Source organism: Trichoplusia ni, chromosome 12 (assembly GCF_003590095.1).
Source record: "Trichoplusia ni isolate ovarian cell line Hi5 chromosome 12, tn1, whole genome shotgun sequence".
Classification (NCBI taxonomy): Eukaryota; Metazoa; Arthropoda; class Insecta; order Lepidoptera; family Noctuidae; genus Trichoplusia; species Trichoplusia ni.
This window is the reverse complement of record NC_039489.1, coordinates 12868800-12887436: the sequence shown is the minus strand read 5'-3', so window position 1 is coordinate 12887436 and position 18637 is coordinate 12868800. Positions and strand designations below refer to the sequence as shown.

At 33.9% G+C, this 18637-nt stretch overlaps 2 protein-coding genes across 6 annotated transcripts in view; one reads left to right on the top strand and one right to left on the bottom strand.

Annotated features, from left to right (window-relative positions):
- Positions 1–187: 187 nt before the first annotated feature.
- Positions 188–4734, bottom strand: LOC113499321. Its single transcript, XM_026879745.1, has 2 exons — positions 3766–4734; positions 188–2849 (listed from the first exon to the last, which is right to left on the bottom strand). Exons 1-2 carry the CDS (start codon positions 3985–3987, stop codon positions 999–1001), a joined length of 2073 nt encoding a protein of 690 aa, XP_026735546.1. The 5' UTR covers positions 3988–4734; the 3' UTR covers positions 188–998.
- Positions 4735–4830: 96 nt separating this feature from the next.
- The window catches only part of LOC113499322 (phosphatidylinositol-binding clathrin assembly protein LAP), a 43025-nt gene continuing 29218 nt past the window's right edge, over positions 4831–18637 (top strand). For 3 of the 5 annotated variants that reach the window (XM_026879751.1, XM_026879750.1, XM_026879747.1), the window contains exon 1: positions 4832–5088. In XM_026879751.1, coding sequence (XP_026735552.1) covers positions 4938–5088 — 151 coding nt within the window. In that variant the 5' untranslated portion in view covers positions 4832–4937. Of the gene's footprint in view, positions 5089–18637 lie in introns of all 5 variants that reach the window. The other 2 variants (XM_026879749.1, XM_026879746.1) reach the window with 1 other exon arrangement.

Sequence of the window (18637 nt, the reverse complement as noted above, 5' to 3'; positions counted from 1 at the left end):
ACTTTGAGTTGTTACGACATTACGTGGGAGATACGCTTGTGAAGAGTCCCAAGAGTCCGGAGCTAGTGATGCCAAGTAAACATTACATAAACTAAAGGCGCCTCTAGCACTTGTCTACATTGAAAAAAATGTAGCTTTAAATTGAAATAACCGAAATTATTACATTATTAAAATTCTAGTAAATAAGAATGTGTATAAAACTTATTTGTAGAGACTATGTTTTCTATATTTAAACAACATATTTATATTTTTAGAACTGGCAACACTAGACTGAGTTTATAACCAATACTTAAAATTGAAATGCAACATTTACATTAAAATTGCAACAATTATTAAAAAACTATAATCTTAACATAAAAATAAGGAATACGTAACAATACTTACAACTATTACCATTTACAGAACTATTAAGATACCTAAATAATCAGAACATTTATTTTATTATGTGACTCCAACATCTTTTCCAATATTACTCTGCTTGTAACTGCTGATAATTTATGACAGTTAAATTCTTAACTAACTCAAATCAAATGCACCATAGGAATATGTTCTTTGATACCAATTATAATGCCTTCATTCATTTTCTAAATGTCTACAAATCATCAGATGGAAATCATCACAGTAGCTATTTATCTATTCCAATTATTTAACACTCAGCTAGTTATAGCCAATTGGTAATACCAGAGGACTGCCAAGTAAAAGGTCACAAGTTCGATCCCAAGGCAAGCACCAACTTTTTTAATGTTATGTGTGTTATTGAAATAATTATCACAGCTTCCGTGTTTCAGAGGGCACGTACATATGTGGGTCACGTCCCATCGCGTCGTGAGAGTAAGGAGAGTGCATCTGGCTGATATCTTGCAACACTAGCCTCCGTAACCAAAAAATTACTCAGGTCAGTATTATTATTACTCAACTAGTGAAATTACTGCGTTCCCATTCATAGAGATGTCTAACAACTCTAATAAATAACAGAACCCATCGAAGTCTTCACTATTTTATTTTTTCGCTTTTCTTTTAGAACCTTTTCCTGTTCGTAGTTCGTCTTCCTCATCCATTTTGTTGTAATGAGATTGTATATGTGTCAACAACTTCTTTTCCCTAGAGAAAGACTCACCACACATGTTACATCCATACTTGTCCTTTTCTTTGCTGCTTTCTGCAGTATTACTTACTGCTGTTGATGTTGAAATTTGTGATTCTTGTATAATATTATCGGTAGGCAAGACATATGAAGGTTGTAATAATGGATCCACATTTATGAAAGTAAAGAAACCAGTATCTTTAGGAGGAGCAACATCTTCTAATGTCACTTTGTATGGTGCTTTTGGTTCCGTGTCTTCTCTGACTTCGAGCTTCGACTTTCTTTGGCGTTTTTTAGGCACTTCTTGAGGTTCGGCTAATGCTTTAGTTGATATTAGTAATTTACTAGGATTCCCAGTTTGTACTATTGTGTACGATTGCTTCTTCATCGCGGGTGTAGTGAATGGCGCTGGAGCAGGAGTGATGGGCTCATCATAAAGTCTAGAGGAATGACCTACAGTTTGGAATAAACCCACTGGGTATGGTTTTGATTGCTGTTCAACTACTGTTGGGGGCTGTACTTTGGTTTTTATGCTGGATTCAACATTTTCTATGTCATCATTTGATTTTCGCTTTCTACCCACTTTGGGAGTTTCAGCTTCAGGAGCAGTGCTTTCACCTGAAGCATCTTCAACCAAGGTGAAAATGTTATTAGGTCCTGGAACTAATTTGTAACGACCATTCAGTTTTGGCACAGTAGGCATTTGGACAGATGCATTAGGAGAATTTACTGCTGGAGGATCTTGGGTTACAGTATTCTTTGGAGTATCTGGGATACCTGAATCTGTGTCTACAGCTCTCCTTGTCTTACTAGCTGGTCCAGCTTTATGTTTGGGTTTTACAATAACAGCTTCATCAGAATCTTCTTGTCTTTCACTGCTTTCTCTCTGACTGTCATTTTTTTTTGGATTCCATGTTTTTGAATTGTTATCAATCTTAATATATTTAACTGTAGAAACTTTGGGAGGTTCCGGAACATGAACTACTTTAGGAACCTCAACCTTTGGAACACCATTTTTAGCACAATTGTGAGATTCTACAACTTCTTTTTTTAAGAAATTTCTATTACATAGTTTACACTGGAAAAGTACACCAACTCCATTAACTTTTATCATGCTTATATAATCCATAATGTTAAAAGGCTTTTCTGGAACATTCACAACTTCTTCACAACTATTACTGCTATCTTCTTTATAATCAAAACTTAAACTATTTACATTAACACTACTTTTAGGTTTATTCTCTGCATTTTTTTCATTCTTCTTCTTTTCTATTTCTTTATTATTAGTTGACTGTGGAGGTTTTGCATTGTTAGATTTGGGGGCAGTAGTTTTTTGGGATTTACTTACGAGTGATGTATCATCAGACTGTGAAAGAGACATCTTTAGTTGTTTGAGATTAGTTTCATCATCATTGTCATCTAAAATTGAGTCTTTCTTAGCTGGATCAGTTCTTCTTGTAACCCGTTTAGTGGGTGGTGGTGAACCTTCTTTAGGTGATGCTTTTGTAGGCATATCTTTAATGCCCTCCATGGCTTTCTTGATTAATGCATCACAAATATCATCATTGGACATATTAGTTTTATTTAACTTTTCCTCCCAAACAGTCCTGGTCTTGGTTTTAGTGACAAATGAGCCTGTTTTACCAATAGCTTTTCGTAAGTTTTCTTGTGTTTTGATACATCTCTGTATGAACTCATAAAGTTCTTCAAGTTTAGCTGAACAACGGAAGCAGATTTTATGAGGTAGATCATCATTTTCAGCAATCTGAAAAGAAAGAATACTAAATAAAATAAATGTCAAATGTTAAACTGCAATTCCAATAGCAAATGGCATGTAGATAAATATTAGAAAGCAAGTTAGAAATTGATACACGAAAACAATACTAAATTGTGCTGAAAATGCTTATTATTGAACAGACACTCTAAAATATTTAATGATTAGTAATGGAATCAATATCTTTAATTAGGTGGTACAAAACCAGGAATATAGAAGACAATGAAGCCTCCTGTATCTCTAAATAAAGAGAATTTATCACAAGCTCATTATTGGTCCCAAGTGGCAATCAAATCCTCCATTTTCCCAACAGGCCGGATACCCGGTTCATGCTTATTGCAGGTTAGGTAGTCAGACGGTCAAGAGATTCAGATGTCAAGCAATGGTATTTTTATAAACTCCGAAGACTTGCTGCCAAACCAAAGTTTTCAAAATTGTATAGAGATATTATGTACCAAAATTAACAAATACAAAATACAAATGTGTAAATATTGTTTGTGGACAAACTGCATGTAAATTTTTGTCACCTTGAACTTATGTTACAAGGACAACATCAGTTTCTAGAGTATTTTGGGTAGCAACAGAAATTCTAATCAAGTGTCTTAGTTAATATCTTGAATCATTTGTCTTATTGGTGAACTTTTAAGATCTGTACAGAAAACCAAACTGTAGGATTTTCTTTAGCTGTGCTTTTGTTATTGATTGTAGGTATATTATTCTAAAAAAGAGAAGCTATTATTATTTAACAAAGGTATAACAAGAATGCTATAGGATTTGGTAACAAGACAATCAGCTGATTGTCCCTCATATCATAGTAAAAGTTATGCTTAACGCAGATCTTATCAAATGGTTTTAATGAAATTATGACATAAACTCAATACGTAGAGTAATCCACATTATATCTTACCCCAAAAGGCATTAGTTCGTCGATCTTTTTCGCTGTAATTTTGTCAGCGTCGAAGATGTTAAGAAAAGGACCATCTTTGCTTTCACATAAGCGACATACTTTCATGAATACTGGTACTGCTTTAACATTGTAAGCCTCCGCAATGACTTCAGAAGTTATACTCTCGGGTATTGAAGGCGCAGCAGGCTGTTTTGCTTTAGCCTTCGCCTTTTTCTTGGCCATTTTGTTTCACAAAATTTCTCTTACAAAAACACCTGTGTCGTTTGGTAATGTCTATTAGGTGACCCTGACACTCTTTTATCTATACGTATCAGACAGAACAATATTCTAATACACTATCACAAATTCGTTATTTTTCTAGCGCCAAAACTAACAAAACTACAGGAAAATAAAGACTTTTGAACACAACATGGCTGGCTGATCGAAGTGTCATTAACTCTTAACAAAAATAAAACCATAGACTAGAAGTAAATAAACAACTGCAGTTTTGAGATGTTAATGACATTTTTACTACTTTGTTTGCCACATCAATAACTCTATTTAATGACCTTACACTATGAAGCTCGAAATATTTGCAGGGGTCGTAAATTGCTGATCGTGAAGTGCAAGGAGTTGTTATGCAAATGCGCGAATTTTATTTACTGGATGGTTGTATTTATCACATTGGTAATAACTTATCCTGTACTATTTCCAATTTATTAAGCTTGGCTAGATACGTTTATAAACACTTTTTATTATTATCATATTGTTCTTTGGAATTGACAATATAATTCCGTTCTTACGTAGACCTCACTTCTTCAGTTTTTTATTTATACAACGATCGACAAGATTGTTTGATACATGAGTTTAATATTATCACAGCTAACCGTTGTTGAATCATTTTATGTACAGAATTTGGTTATATTATTTTTTCTTATTAAGATAACAGGATGTGATATCAAACATAAAACCAAATTATTAAGAGACCCACTCTATTTCTTGTCTATGAAAAAATTAGCCCTATAAAAATATTTTCGGTATGGCAACCTTTTTTCCGATCCAATCCGCCATCTTGAAATTAGTATTGTGCCAGTCGGGGGGGCGGTGACATATTTTTACCCGTCATCGTCGTAATTTTGTGAATTTGTTGGAAAAACGCGAAAATAAGTGTCGTTACATCGTGTAAATAGTTTATGTCAGGACTGAACGTGAGGATGGCGGGTCAGACTATAAACGATAGGCTCTTAGCCGCCCGACACAGCATCGCCGGGCAGGGTTTAGCCAAATCGGTTTGCAAAGCTACTACCGAAGAAATGATAGCACCCAAAAAGAAACATTTAGATTGTAAGTACTGTTTTGGTAAAACGTATCCGTTGGAGCGTCATTCTCAATGCACACATCTTTTTTTTCGCTCAATAATCATGACGACGTCGCCACAGCGACTCGGCCAATGGTCGATAACATTTCTATGATATTGAATTTAATCCGTGACGACCGCATTCAAGTTCATAGGACACGTATTATTTGTCCATGTAACAATAATAAGGTAATTGGTATTAAAATTGCATGTTAAATGTTGAAATATTTTACATAATATTGTGTTCTCACGGTTGTGTAGCTTGACACACATAACTTAAGTTATGTCATGTTATAATACTGGCTGGATATAACATGCTGGTTACCGAAAAAAAACTTACTACCCACTTATCGATTTTATGTAAGAAGTGTAAGAACATAACTAGTAAGTCTACATCAGACAATTTACAAAATTGGCTTTGTAATTGGATAGTTTTAGATGCAACCACATTTTTTATGACATTCATTGATGAATGGTTTAAAAAATGCGATAGAACATGAAAACAATTTGTAACTTCAGGAAATATTTAAAAGTCAGATATTCAATGAAGGAAAGTTAGAATCATGTTCTCTATACTTATAGGATATACTGCAAATGACATATCATATAATGTAGTATCAAGTAATGCAAATATGTTTTAAGCTAAAATTATTATGAGTAAAAAATATCTAACCATAATTAATTAAGTAAAAAATTTTGTAGCCTGACCTATTCTGGTACAAATTATCTCTATATACATAACAGTTGGGTCTTCTAGTATTTTTATAATGATGCATTTCTGTAGTTTTCATTCAGAAATGGCTTACTTGTATCAGTTTTAGAAGAGATCCATAAATAATGGATAAAACTATAATACAAATGCTAAAAAAAGAATGCACAGCTGTCCATTTATCTAAAACCGGGATAATTGAAGTGGTGATGGGATGACTCAGAAGAAAGAATGCAAGAAACTTCACACTAGTTTATTAACCAGGAGTTATTTAATGAATTAAATAAATAATAATAGCTTGGCTAGCTTAATTAAGTGTATTGTCTAGAAGCTAAGCAGTCACTATGACAACTAGTACTGTATGATTAGGACCCCACATGGATAAAATGTTTAAGTACTGTATGAAGTTTTAATTTGTTAGACCCACATAACAAATCAAAGTGCTTAAAATAGTTCAATTATTTCTTGGACTCACATGGATTGTAAAGAAGTAAAGAAACAAATATGCTTAAATACTGAAAATTAATCATTGTCAATGGTTTTATTATTAGGTCCATCACTTTCAGTAATTACTATCAATCTATGTTCTAGATAAATTTATGAAACCCACCTTCTAAATATTTTAAAAGTACAGTAGCAGATTGTGTGCCAAAGAAGAAGTTATATTGACTGTAGATCTAGTGTTCCTACTTTTACTTAAATATCCAATTATTACTGTTCAATATAGACACAATATCAGTCAAATAGAAAAATGTCTGGTTATAAAAAAATCTCGTAACTGTGTCTTATTGTAGTCAATATCTAATTGATCGAAAACTGTTGCATGAATCGTACATACACCAAACATCTAAAGGAAGTCAGGTTGAATGCAGATTGTAAGATTCATATTTATAAGAATAAAATAGAACAATACTATAAAGTATTTGAAAAGTAATTTGAATACAAAGAAACCTTTCATTGTTATCTGTGACTGTAAAGTATACATTTAAGAATAAATAAAATAAAAGTGAAATATAATCTAAAAAATTATCTAATCTTGACTACAAATGTGTTCACATAAGTGATTAGGTATTTGTTGAGTCAATGTAAGTGCACTTTACTTGTACTCATAATAAGTAAAATGGTAACAGTTTGTTTCTATTTGAACAATTAAACTTTAAATTAAAAGTCTTGCGCTTTGTTGCCTTAGATTAACCGATTGAGCATGTCTGGGGCATTTGAACTGGTATTATAAATCTTTTTGATGTATGAGAAGCAATCCGTAAAAAAAACATATCTTGACTATTTATTTACGCGATATGCAAAACATATGGCCGTAAGACAGCAATTTAGCAAAATAATTCTCTTATGTACAAAATGTATGTGCTTCAGCTGCAGTGAGCCTAAACTCGTGTCTCCATAGTGTAGATGGCGTTGACTGACGCTTTTCATATAGGAGCCAACAGAATTTTTTAAAACGCGATCTTATTAAATTGTTACTACCGTCATAGAATCTTATTAGAACTGATACACGTCAAAGACGAAGACTCAGTTTAGACGTCTTGTACGAAGGGTACAATGTTGTTATTCGTCATGTAAGCTGTCTCAAGAAACATAAGAAAAACTGTTCTCTCTTTATATGGTGGCGTCGACTAATACCGTTGTGTAGTTTATGTTGAAGTAGAAGACGACTTGGCCTGCGGTTGTCTGCGAAAATAAATGACTCTGCTAATAAATAGCCTTTTGATACAATAATTAAAAATGGTTTAATAGTGATTTTAACTAGGTTCTTTATTGTAATTACGTAAAGGCGTGTGAATTACTTTTTCCTTGTTGACATTAAGTGACTAATTTCAGTACAAGGAAAAATCAATACCAATTTATGTAATAAACCAGTTCCAAGTAACATTTATTAATGAGGCCAAGAGATTTGTTCAAGATAAAAATGTATACAAACTATTTGAAACAGCTGTAGGTAAACATTAATCTTATTATAAACAAAGTTTATAACTACGGAAAACAGATTACACCAGTATGTTTACGATAGGACTATTTCCTCTGACTTCCATAAGCTATGAGGTAAATGTACATGTTATGTTATACAGTCTGAACTCAATTATCCATGAATGGGAGACCTGTTATGTCTAAAAAGTTATAACAATATGCGGGTCAGTGAAAGGATTACGCCGTCTCGATCTTCTATATCTACGTACGTATAGACCGATGGTATAAACCTTATATTGTGACTATTGTGACCCGTCGGTATCTCGCCAAGAATAGGCTTCATAAATGTTTGTATTGATCGGAGAAGCTAATGGCTAGTTAGTTGGATCAGACAGCTGACTACGACAAAGTTTTTCTCCTGTTTTTTTTCAAGACTGAATCATTTTGAAAATGTAATTAAGAGTTAGGAGTAAGGCAGTCTTACGTAGTCTGCAATCACATTAAATAAGTTTGTGACGACGTTATTAAACCAAAAAAATACAGTTTGGGCTTCAAATTGATTGACTTAAACCGAATGAAAGGACCTGAGAGTGGTAAATAACTTAATAATTTAATTTATTTACTAATAATTTGCAATAGTGGCCTTATTAGGGCAATTGTTTTTCAGAAACATTTTAATCGGCAGTCGGTCTTACGATGTTTGTTATGCCCACTAAACACCAGTCGGTAGTCATTGCACGGTAGTCGGTAGTAAATGTCATCTTTTCTGCAAAAGCAAGAAGCTGTCTAGTTCAGCACGCCACGTGGTAACGATCTGTTATCCCATTTATGCAAAAGGACCCTGTCAACGTGCCGTTATAATTGAATCGTAAAATCGATTAAGTTTTAGGGACCCAGAAAAAAGTCTTAACTTTTGATGAAAGCTCTTCAACTGCAATTTCATATTTCTTACGTTACTACTATACGAGAAATACTATAAAATTTGTAGCAAACAGCGCAAGCCTGAGGTTTCATGGCCATTGACATTTGAAAAGGGCAGTGGAGATATTAAATTGAGACTACCTACTGCACTATTCGCAAGCTAAACAGTTTTAATAAATTGTCAAATCAATATTGTAATACGAACTAGTAACATCGTGTTCGTATTACTAATATTCTATCTCTCTATCACAACTGGATACAAAAACAATGTTGTATATCTGGTCGGGACGTTAATTGGTGTGATTGGAGTGAAATATGATAAACAGGACAGGCCCGTTTCCTGCCCGGCTATCATATCAAATTGTCGCCGTATTGCTCTCTGGAAGCTTCGAAATTGGAAGAATATTTGCTGTACATCAATGCATGTTATGTAACCAGAAGTTGACTAAAAGGTCGTGTTTTATTTTGTTAGTTTTGTATCTTGAGGCATTACGCTCAAGAACGGATTCGTGGCACAGTGTTAGATTTCGACCGTTTCAGAAAAAAAATACGCTCTACGCCCCTTTTGCCACTTACCCTGAACATTGAGGAATGTTTTTTGGTTGTTCCCTGCACCCATAGTAGAGAACACCTAAATGAAAGATTCCTGTGATGACATCAAACTTTTATGCAATTACGTATGTTGCAAACAGGATTTAACACTTTAAAGCTAGTCAAATTCTAATTTAATTGCACTTCTAACTAGCAAGTCCATTTTTAGGTCTAGTTAGCCTTGAATAAAACAAAATTCAATCAAAGATCAGACACAAGGAATTATTTCCGGTCAAGTTTAGTAAATTTTAAACCCATTGCCAAATTTGTTCGGGTACTGAATGTCCTTAATACTGACTCTGTTATCTGTTAATGTTAGTAGATATAGGTTTGCGAATTAGCTGATTAAATAACCATTCATTGGGTTCGAAATGGTTTTGGGTCCATCAATTAGCCGCGTTTGCTTTATTTGGTCGACTAATTAACTATAGTATTTCTCTCTGCTTAAGGTTATATTTTGACGGAAGAACTAACTCATATATTGTGAATATTCTTTCCTGAATTTCTTAGACATGACTCGAGTAGTAATTGTTCTGTTCTTCCAGCGGTATTGTTTGTCCGAAAGCTCTGTTTTCTTACATATTAATTAGTACCTCGAATTTTTTGTGTCATGTATGTGTCACAAATTGGGAAGCATGCTTTGGAATTCTGTGAAACTGTAACACATTACTCCACTTAGAACAATTAAAGACAATTAATGTCGTTTGGATGTGATTCAATTGGGTCACGAGCCTCTTAAAACGACTAACTTTAAAACGTAAATGCAAGACAAAGTTTTCACAAAAAAGAAGTATTTCATTTATCTACATTTGATAATTTAAAAAAATCAATATGATCGATACATCGGTCGATACATCGATCGATCATATTGTAGGAGGTTTAGGATATATACTTTTCTTGTCAGCCTACTATACTAGTAGTTTTTCCAAATGTTAGGTTTTTCCAGTCAATCTAATCTAGAACGAACAAAAACTCATTTAGACTGTCTGGAACTTACGTCGTGTTGGCCACATCTCGCTAAGTTATGTAGGTTGTCCCGGTTTCGCTACAGACGGAGGTTTAAATTGGCGCCTTTTAATTATTCTATTTTTTTAACTTGTACTTTCAACATTTCTGGGGAAAATGTGTACGTTGACATTTTTCTAAAATATTGTTTTTTAATTTAAAGATTCATGATAAAATTCAGATAACAAACTGAAAGCGACTCTTAGATTTTATACTCTCTCCCGGTACTTAAAAAAACTAGCATTCAGACGTGACTCAGTCCCTCTTTCAAATATTTGCCTCCTGTCTGCGGCTCAGTCTCCATGCAAACATTAGTTGCAACTTTCCAGGAATGAAACATAACCTTTGACCTTCCTTAGACTTTTAAATGTTCATATTTGAGTTTCAAAATAAAATTACAGAGCAGGAAGTTATTTATCACTGTCAAAACTTTGATCAACGTTTTCCGTAAATAACGACAGTACATTCGCTGTTGAGCATTTGTATAATTACTATACGACGAGAATATTGAACCACTCCAACCCACACATTTCCTCCCCTATGTCTGAACTCTGAATGTTTTGGAGATGACAATTAACAATAGGCTAGACGACGGGCGAAGCCAGGCTGTGCTCAATAAAAGTGCCTATGACGTGTTACTTTGGCATGGTGGCGCCTCCGCTGGCGCCATCCGCCCGTTTAGATTTCAGCTTTAAGAAATAACAGTTAAGTTTTTTTTCCCTTGCAAAATTTATTTTCCGCATTTAGGGTGATACTGCACAAAATATGTCTGGCTGTCTGCATTACTTCCAAAATGTATTATTGTCATTATGTGTTCTTTCTTTTTATAATGAATCATTTTTTTGTAACGAATACTTGTATGAGCCCTAAATGAACGAATAACTATTAGACTTTAAATTAAAAATTACATTAACGGATTTACTACAGAAATACAGGAGAGAATGTTAGGTAATGATGTGTCATTTGCTTCTAATAAACATGTTATTCGAGGAAATATATTATTGTGCTTAACCTTACTTGATACTTCTTAATTAACTCAGTTTGGTTGAACCGTGCTTACGGCTCTCCCAATGACCGTCAAATTCAACTTTTCTCTAAAGTCACGACACGTAACTTAAGTAATTTTTCATGCTGAAATATCGTAAACTCGGGTTACAAATTCGATTAAAATTTTCGTAATATTATAATTTTCAGGTCAAGTGCGGTAAATAATAACGATTTTGTTACGCTACCCACTCTGACCTCCGAGCTCCGTGGCGACGTGGCGTAATTGTTATTTTATGTTTGCGTTTGTTGCCTCTGAAATGGGAAAGTGGTACTTTGGTCTCATCACGCACGAGGTAATGAAAAATATCACTGACAATGGCGTGGTCGGTTCATAGCCTTGGACCAATTTCAAGGTCACACGCTAAATGACGCCATATGTAGTCATATCACAAGTTACCAGTTTGTATTATAAGGGAGGGTCTCTCTATATACGTGAGTGAAATAAATACAAACTACTTTTACGATTTCAACACCCTTTCAGTTTTATTTCATCAAATAATTGTAAGTAAAACATTTGAAATGAGCTAGTTTCCTGTAATAAAACGTGATCTTAATTTGAAGCCAGATTAAATGTATTCTCAAGGACACTTGGATGAACGAATCGATTACAAACAGAAAGAATGAATGAGCTCCTTTTACGTAAATCGGAAGGGTTAGTTCAAACGGATCCCTCATAACTGATCCCCCCTAGCGTAATTATTATTAATAGTTTCTTAACGGATCCACCTTGTATTTTGAATTTCTTAACCGATCCCCCCTGCATTCTACAAAAGGTAAATAGTCAGAACAAAAAGGTTTGTTTGTTTAAAAATCAACTTTATTTATAATAATTTGTATATTATCATTAAAATATCACAATCAGTTTTCAAATCACAGAATGTAAAGTACAATAGTAAAAAATATAACAATCACAAAATTAACAATTTAAGGCATCATTTAAAAAAAAACATGGTACCTACTTAAATAATTTTTCATAGTTAGCAACAGCAACACAAGCAACAGCTTGTCGGAATAAAAAAAATTTGAAATACCTACTATAGTATTTAAATAATATTTCTACAAGTAAATATTTGAAGTACTTAGTAACTTAGATAATATAAAACAAGAAAAAAAAATCGGAAAAATAAAATGTGATTAAAAAATTGGAAAATGTTCAGATAAGTTTAGATTAAGAGTAGGTACTACCTGCACCTAATCATAATCTAAATTTTTCCAAGCAATGACCAACCGTAATTTGCTCTGCCAAAAGTTGGTTGGTTACATGTTCATACCATTTGTCTGCAGCAACGTCTTTGGGTAAACGTCGTTTTGAATTTGGCATATCGAAATTAACCTGATTAATCTTGATGCATTGTAAATTTGCGTCGTCTTTTAACACTTTCAAAACTTGGTACAAGTTGGGATGACTCGGAAGACAACTATTCAGTTTTTTGTGCCATGCTTCGACAGCGTTGGTTGTGCGGTGGCGTTGATTATGAGCACACCAAATGTCTACAAAAGCTTCGTCTTCTAACCACTGTGTCACCATGTAGTCGTTGAATTCTTGTATTTCTTTTGAATCAGGACCGTCTTCCATTATATAGCACCAACCGTCTGAGATAAATTGTCGCGGTAGCAATGGTAGTAAAGCAGAGAGTGCCACATGTCTACGAAGTCGCTTTTGTTTAGTTAAATTTAACGATTTGGCTTTCTTCCATACATTATGGGTAAAATGAAAATAACACCCTTTTACTTCGACTGAGGGGAAGACTGTTGTTATTGCGTTCATTGCTGCCTTTTCAAAAATCTGTCATGTATTTCACTGGTTTCCATTCTGGGATATGGTCTTTTATTACCCGAAAAAGAATTGTATAGGCTTCTTCGCTTTTTCTGTCAAGTAATGCGTACATAATAGGTACTATTCGCGTATGTTCTTCATCGCTCCCAAGATCACCATGGATGGTATAAAGTTGGACAAATGGTTTTGGACAGCTCTGGAAAAGTCCCATCACTCAAAAAAAAATTTACATTTTTTATGTTTTTCAGAACTTCAGAGTGACCAAAAACAATTATTCTGATATTGGTAGACTCGTCATAGTAATCCGCTAAAACAAAATCTTTAAACTGTAATGGTATTGTTACTTCTTCGGGCTGTTTACATTGTATTTTGAAACACCAGCTTCTTTATTTCTTGCGTAATACAATGTGGTTTTAATATTTTCGAATGTTGGAAGCGCTTTTAAGAGATTCATGCCTGAATCGTTAAATTCTGTCACAAGGTCATTATAAATGTTGGTTACTGGTGAAAAATTTGAGGATACAACTTTTTCTCGGCATTCATGTAGCTTTAGAGCTATTTCATTATTAATTTCATTGGGCTCGCATTGATGATTTGTTTCTTTTATGATCTTGTTTTCCTAAAATAACGATTAAATAAATTAGATCAATCTCAGGATTTTTAAAGAGCAGGATACCCACTGACCGCATAATTACCTACCTAAACCATCACACAGTAAAAACAAAAAAAAAACACTTACCTTAATATTTATATATCCTTGGCATTTTTTGCGCCAATTAATGCATCTCCACGTTGAACATCCACTTTTATAATCTGTCTTCTTGGAGTATTGGTGACCGGCTCTCAACAAAACTATGCCACCATTCCTTTTTATAAATGTTAACTCTCCAGAGTTGTTGGCAGAAGTCGACGGCTGACTATTATCTTGTGACATTCTAAAAGCAATAAAGTTATAGTAATTTAATTCATCCTGTGCAATAGTCTTATATCTTAAAAGTCTGCTACGCTAACATCTAACTTATCAAAAATAACTAAAATTTCTCTTTTTTTTTTAAGCTTATTATACAGTATCGAGAAAAGTTATTTTGCAATAGGAGATGAAGTGGTCGCTTATGTGAAATTCTATTTACATTATAGTAATTAGGCACCATACGGCCGCCTAATTACTATAATATAAGCAATTGTTACTTATTTCATGTTAATGAATACTAAATAAAGAAAAAATAAAAGAAGGACATTCATGCACCTCTACACATACAAGGATAGTAAAAAAGTACTTACCTACTTATCTAGTTAACACACTTTATATAAAATTATATTTCTCGGCGATTGTTTTACAAAAAAGCAAAGTGAAGACACTAATACACAATTATACACAGAGATAACCCCTCACTCAGGGTAAATCGGAGTACTATGATTGAGCTAAATTACAAACATGTGAACCGAGTCATAAGCCATTTTTATCTGATCTCTCGCTCCCACTTATAGATATATCCGAACTCTCGCTTGCACTTCTAGTGTTGTGTGACAACAATAAATAAGGGATTTGTCGGTAGTCAATAACAGGTAATTAAGAGAAACGTTAAGGAAATAATGCATCCGAGCGGCATCCTTTTATCGATAACGAGCTGTGTGGCATTGTCACAACTATAATTATGAATAACTGCTAGAAATGCCCTCGGACACTCGTCGCTGATTGGTTGTGCCGCGCCACCACATTTCGCAGGTAAAAAAATGTTACCAAGGTTTCAAGGTCATATCCAGTAATGTCACTATTTCATCAATTTATTTAAAATAAGTTAGCAATATAAGTGGTAGAGCCTTAATTGCCAATATTGTTATATTTCACAGGTACCTTAATATAGGTACCTACTTATAATTAATTTAGTGATCTACCAACAAATAAAAACTTAGATATAGTTACATTTTGTTTCTGACTTGTAATTGGTAGGTGGATCCGTTAGGAATCGATTTTTAATATTTAATTCTGATCCTGCTTCAAGGGGGATCGGTTAGGAATAAAAAGTAATATTAAATAATACTGATCCTTCAGGAGGATCAGATGAAGGCGGATCCGTTCGAACTAACTCAATCGGAAGGGTAGTCAAATGTAAGGCCAACGTTTTCTTCCCATTGTCTGAAAAGCTATCCTTCCTTTACTTCGTCCATTTTATAAAGCACGAAAAATCACCGTCCTCGATTGTAACACTTTGTATCCGCATTTGTGCTGTTTATTTCTTTAAAGATTGATTGCTTTACCCCGTGTTTGGAATGCTTTAGAATTGATTCTACAAGATTCTTGAAATCATTTACCGAAGTAAAATGGTCGTCCTTATGCATACAGTTTACTGGTTCACGTTCAATGTCTAATAAATGATGCGAGCATTATAATTTATATTTAGCATGGTTAAGCGATGCGTCAATACCGCTGAATGTTCAGCTTTCTACTAATGAATGGCAGTATGAGCAGACCCATCAGCTATGAATATGCCAATGCTCCTATGACGTATTTCATGACAAAACTCATTTATAGCATTTATTAATATCGTGAGTAAAATTCTCCAAAGTACTACAAAGATCCCTTTATATACTTCTACTTCACCTCCATTTCAGATTAAGACTGGATCCAAAACCAGTCTTATTTTCGACATCAACGATGTCATCTATAGGTCTACTATCAATATTAAAAATCACACAATGTTTCCTACTACGTCAAATAACAACTACTAAAAAAGTACGGTCAAAAAACTTTACATGTAATTATCGTGAGTAAAAGACAAAGTATGTTTATGGTAAATATTTTACGCTCGCTTGTTCGGCCATAGAGACATGAATATTTATATCTTGTGTTACCGACTGTTTGTTTCTACGCAAAAAACGTATGAAATGAAGCATTGATGTTGTCCAAACTTGTATTTACTATTCTATGGAGACCAAAGTCACAATTAAACCAGTATACCTAATACCCGAGTCTTGTGAAAATGGTTTTATCAATGCTCATATATTTTTGTGACGGGGCTCGTAATGCAAAGTTTCTAATCTGAAAACCCAAATCCTCCACGTACTGACAAGTCAAAATATTTGTTTTATCCGGAAATAGTATCACGACCCTATGCACACAAGGACGAACACTTAGCGATGGTGCTAATCGATTCATGTCGGAACCAACATTACTGAATTTTATTTTAACATCCTATAGCAAAATTGGTAGTTTCTATGTTTAAGAAATGAATTGTTGCTCGTTAGTCTCGCTAAAACCCGAAAACGGCTGAACCATTTGTTCTAGTAATATTCGTGAAAGTCCAGGCGATGTTTAAACGATGATAAAATGTGGAAAAGTTGCAAGAGCTACCAAATTTTTGTCTGTTGGACGGTACGTAGTTCGCCGGGGCAACGAGGAAATAATTATTTGTTTTGTAGCTTGGTAGCAGAACAATTAAGGATTAATTCTGTTAAGACAAATTATTCATAAATATTGAATACCTACAATTAATTCTGAAACTATCGTAAACCGACTTTAATATGTAAGCAGCAGAAATCTCAAGGGAATTATAAGTTTTCAAACAGTCTGTAAACTTTCCAGCTTCAGTTTAAAACATATCCTTTTTCGAAACACTTGAATAAAACTTCCAAGATTCCCACAGTTGGCATTGTCATAGGGACCTAAGGACGTCATCCGGGGATAGGGCAACGGCCTCGAACCACGGATCAAATTATATCGGTCGAGTTCCCTCTCGAAGATAGTATAACTTAGATAATTTGTATATAACATAAAAGGATGGGTTGACTAGGCCGAGCCAAAGGTCACATAGCAAATACCAACTCCTTGCTAATTTGTAGCTTTAAACCTGCTTCTTTCCTTCTAACTTGTTATATCATCTTTGTTGTTTCTATGTGATGTAATCGTTTTTTTTTAATATATAAATAGGTTTGGTAAAACCTGAATTGGGTAATGGTCTGAGCTTTGAATCGTATTTCGAATACCCGTTAGTTTTGCAATGTTTATTAAAGTGAATGTATCGAGACATGTAATGGCAACATCAATTTGACCGAATTTGACGAATTGCCAATCACAGTCCGTCGTAATTGATAGTATAGTTTTTGACATTTTACATCTTGAGTGTAAACATCATATTATGTGCAATATAGTTCCATTTTTGAGCGCAGAAGCAACGTGTTTATTGGGTGCAATGGCGATTTTAGTCTTCAAGCAACCATAGTAGTCAAAGATCCTCGTAGACGGGTATCGAGCGTCATCAAATGACAATGACAACAACAATGACACTTGTTAAAGTTGGAGCTTGCGATACTTCGTGTACAAGCTACCAAAGTTGTTAATATTTAAAACAAAGTTGAGCATTTCAGAGACTTGTAAATTTTTTGCCTAATTTTAAACCAATTAGAGACATCGAAATTATTAAAAACCAATTATAATTAATATGCAAAGTGTATTTATAAGTTGATAGATGCCAATTTGCTATCGCAACGATTTCTTTGTTCCACAAAATTACGTTTTGTTTGAAATCACTCAGAAACATTTAAATAATAATATGAAATGTACGGCTTCGGTTTAAAGCATGATTGTTATTACAATTACTTGGCTTCGTTATATTTTGAAATCTTTTAGGAAAACGTGTCTACCTTCCATGAGCCTCGTGAGGTGTTATCCTTTAATTTACCGTTAGATTATAACTGTTTTATCAAAACCCTCTCGTTTTAAGGAGTTAATTTATTACCCCTTTTGCCTTACTTCAAAAAGAGCAAAACGCTTTTGGGTGATGGAAAAATGATTGTGAACCCCCACTTGTAATTCAAATACGAAAAGTATGGATAAGTACATTATTAGATGACAGTTAACAGTTTAGTTATGTTTTAAGTTATCAGTAATCGCGTGATGTTTCCAAATTGTGTCTGGAATTGCTAGTCGGGTCATGTTACGTATTAATTACATCTGTTTTTTTATCTCTCGCTGATAGAGCAGAGCTGTGTATTAAGTTAACAAAAATATTTTGCCTATTTTTTGTAAATGTTAATGCTTTGTTTATTTTATTACGATAAAACTACGACAATTGTTTGATTTGTTGTTCTTTTTCATCTGCGGCTGTTTGTTTTCTTAGGCACCTGCCAATCTACAGTTTATCAGAACGTTTATTTGCATCAATAAAATTTAATAAAGATTAGTTGTCCAACGTTTAGCTCTTTTTTTGTCTTATGTTACCCATTTTAAGTCTTCAAATCTTGTCAAAATGCTTCTTAAGTTATCGTTACAGTAAAAGTTACAATATAAACAAAAACATATCCTAAAGCTTGTTGTACATGCGCACTGTCCTGTCTCATAAAACCTATAACTATGACATTAATTAAAAGTTTATTATATTTATAGTGATCATAAAAGTCGCTGTCAGACGTTTACGTCTTGCACAACACTCACATAATACGTTCGCATCTTTACAACTTAGCTTTGCGTGTTATTGGTACATCCAAATCCTGAAATTTATCGAAGGCAGCATTTTAGACCGGCTGAACCAACTGGATGAACAATAGTCTTAGCATGAAGTCGCGT

What these genes read in the sequence shown, in the direction of transcription:
- LOC113499321 (XM_026879745.1), bottom strand. Translation starts at nt 3,987, where the DNA reads ATGGCCAAGAAAAAGGCGAAGGCTAAAGCAAAACAGCCTGCTGCGCCT. An exon ending in ACGAACTAATGCCTTTTGGG is followed by an intron (nt 2,850 to 3,765) that starts GTAAGATATAAT and finishes CTTTCTTTTCAG; the next exon opens with ATTGCTGAAAATGATGATCT.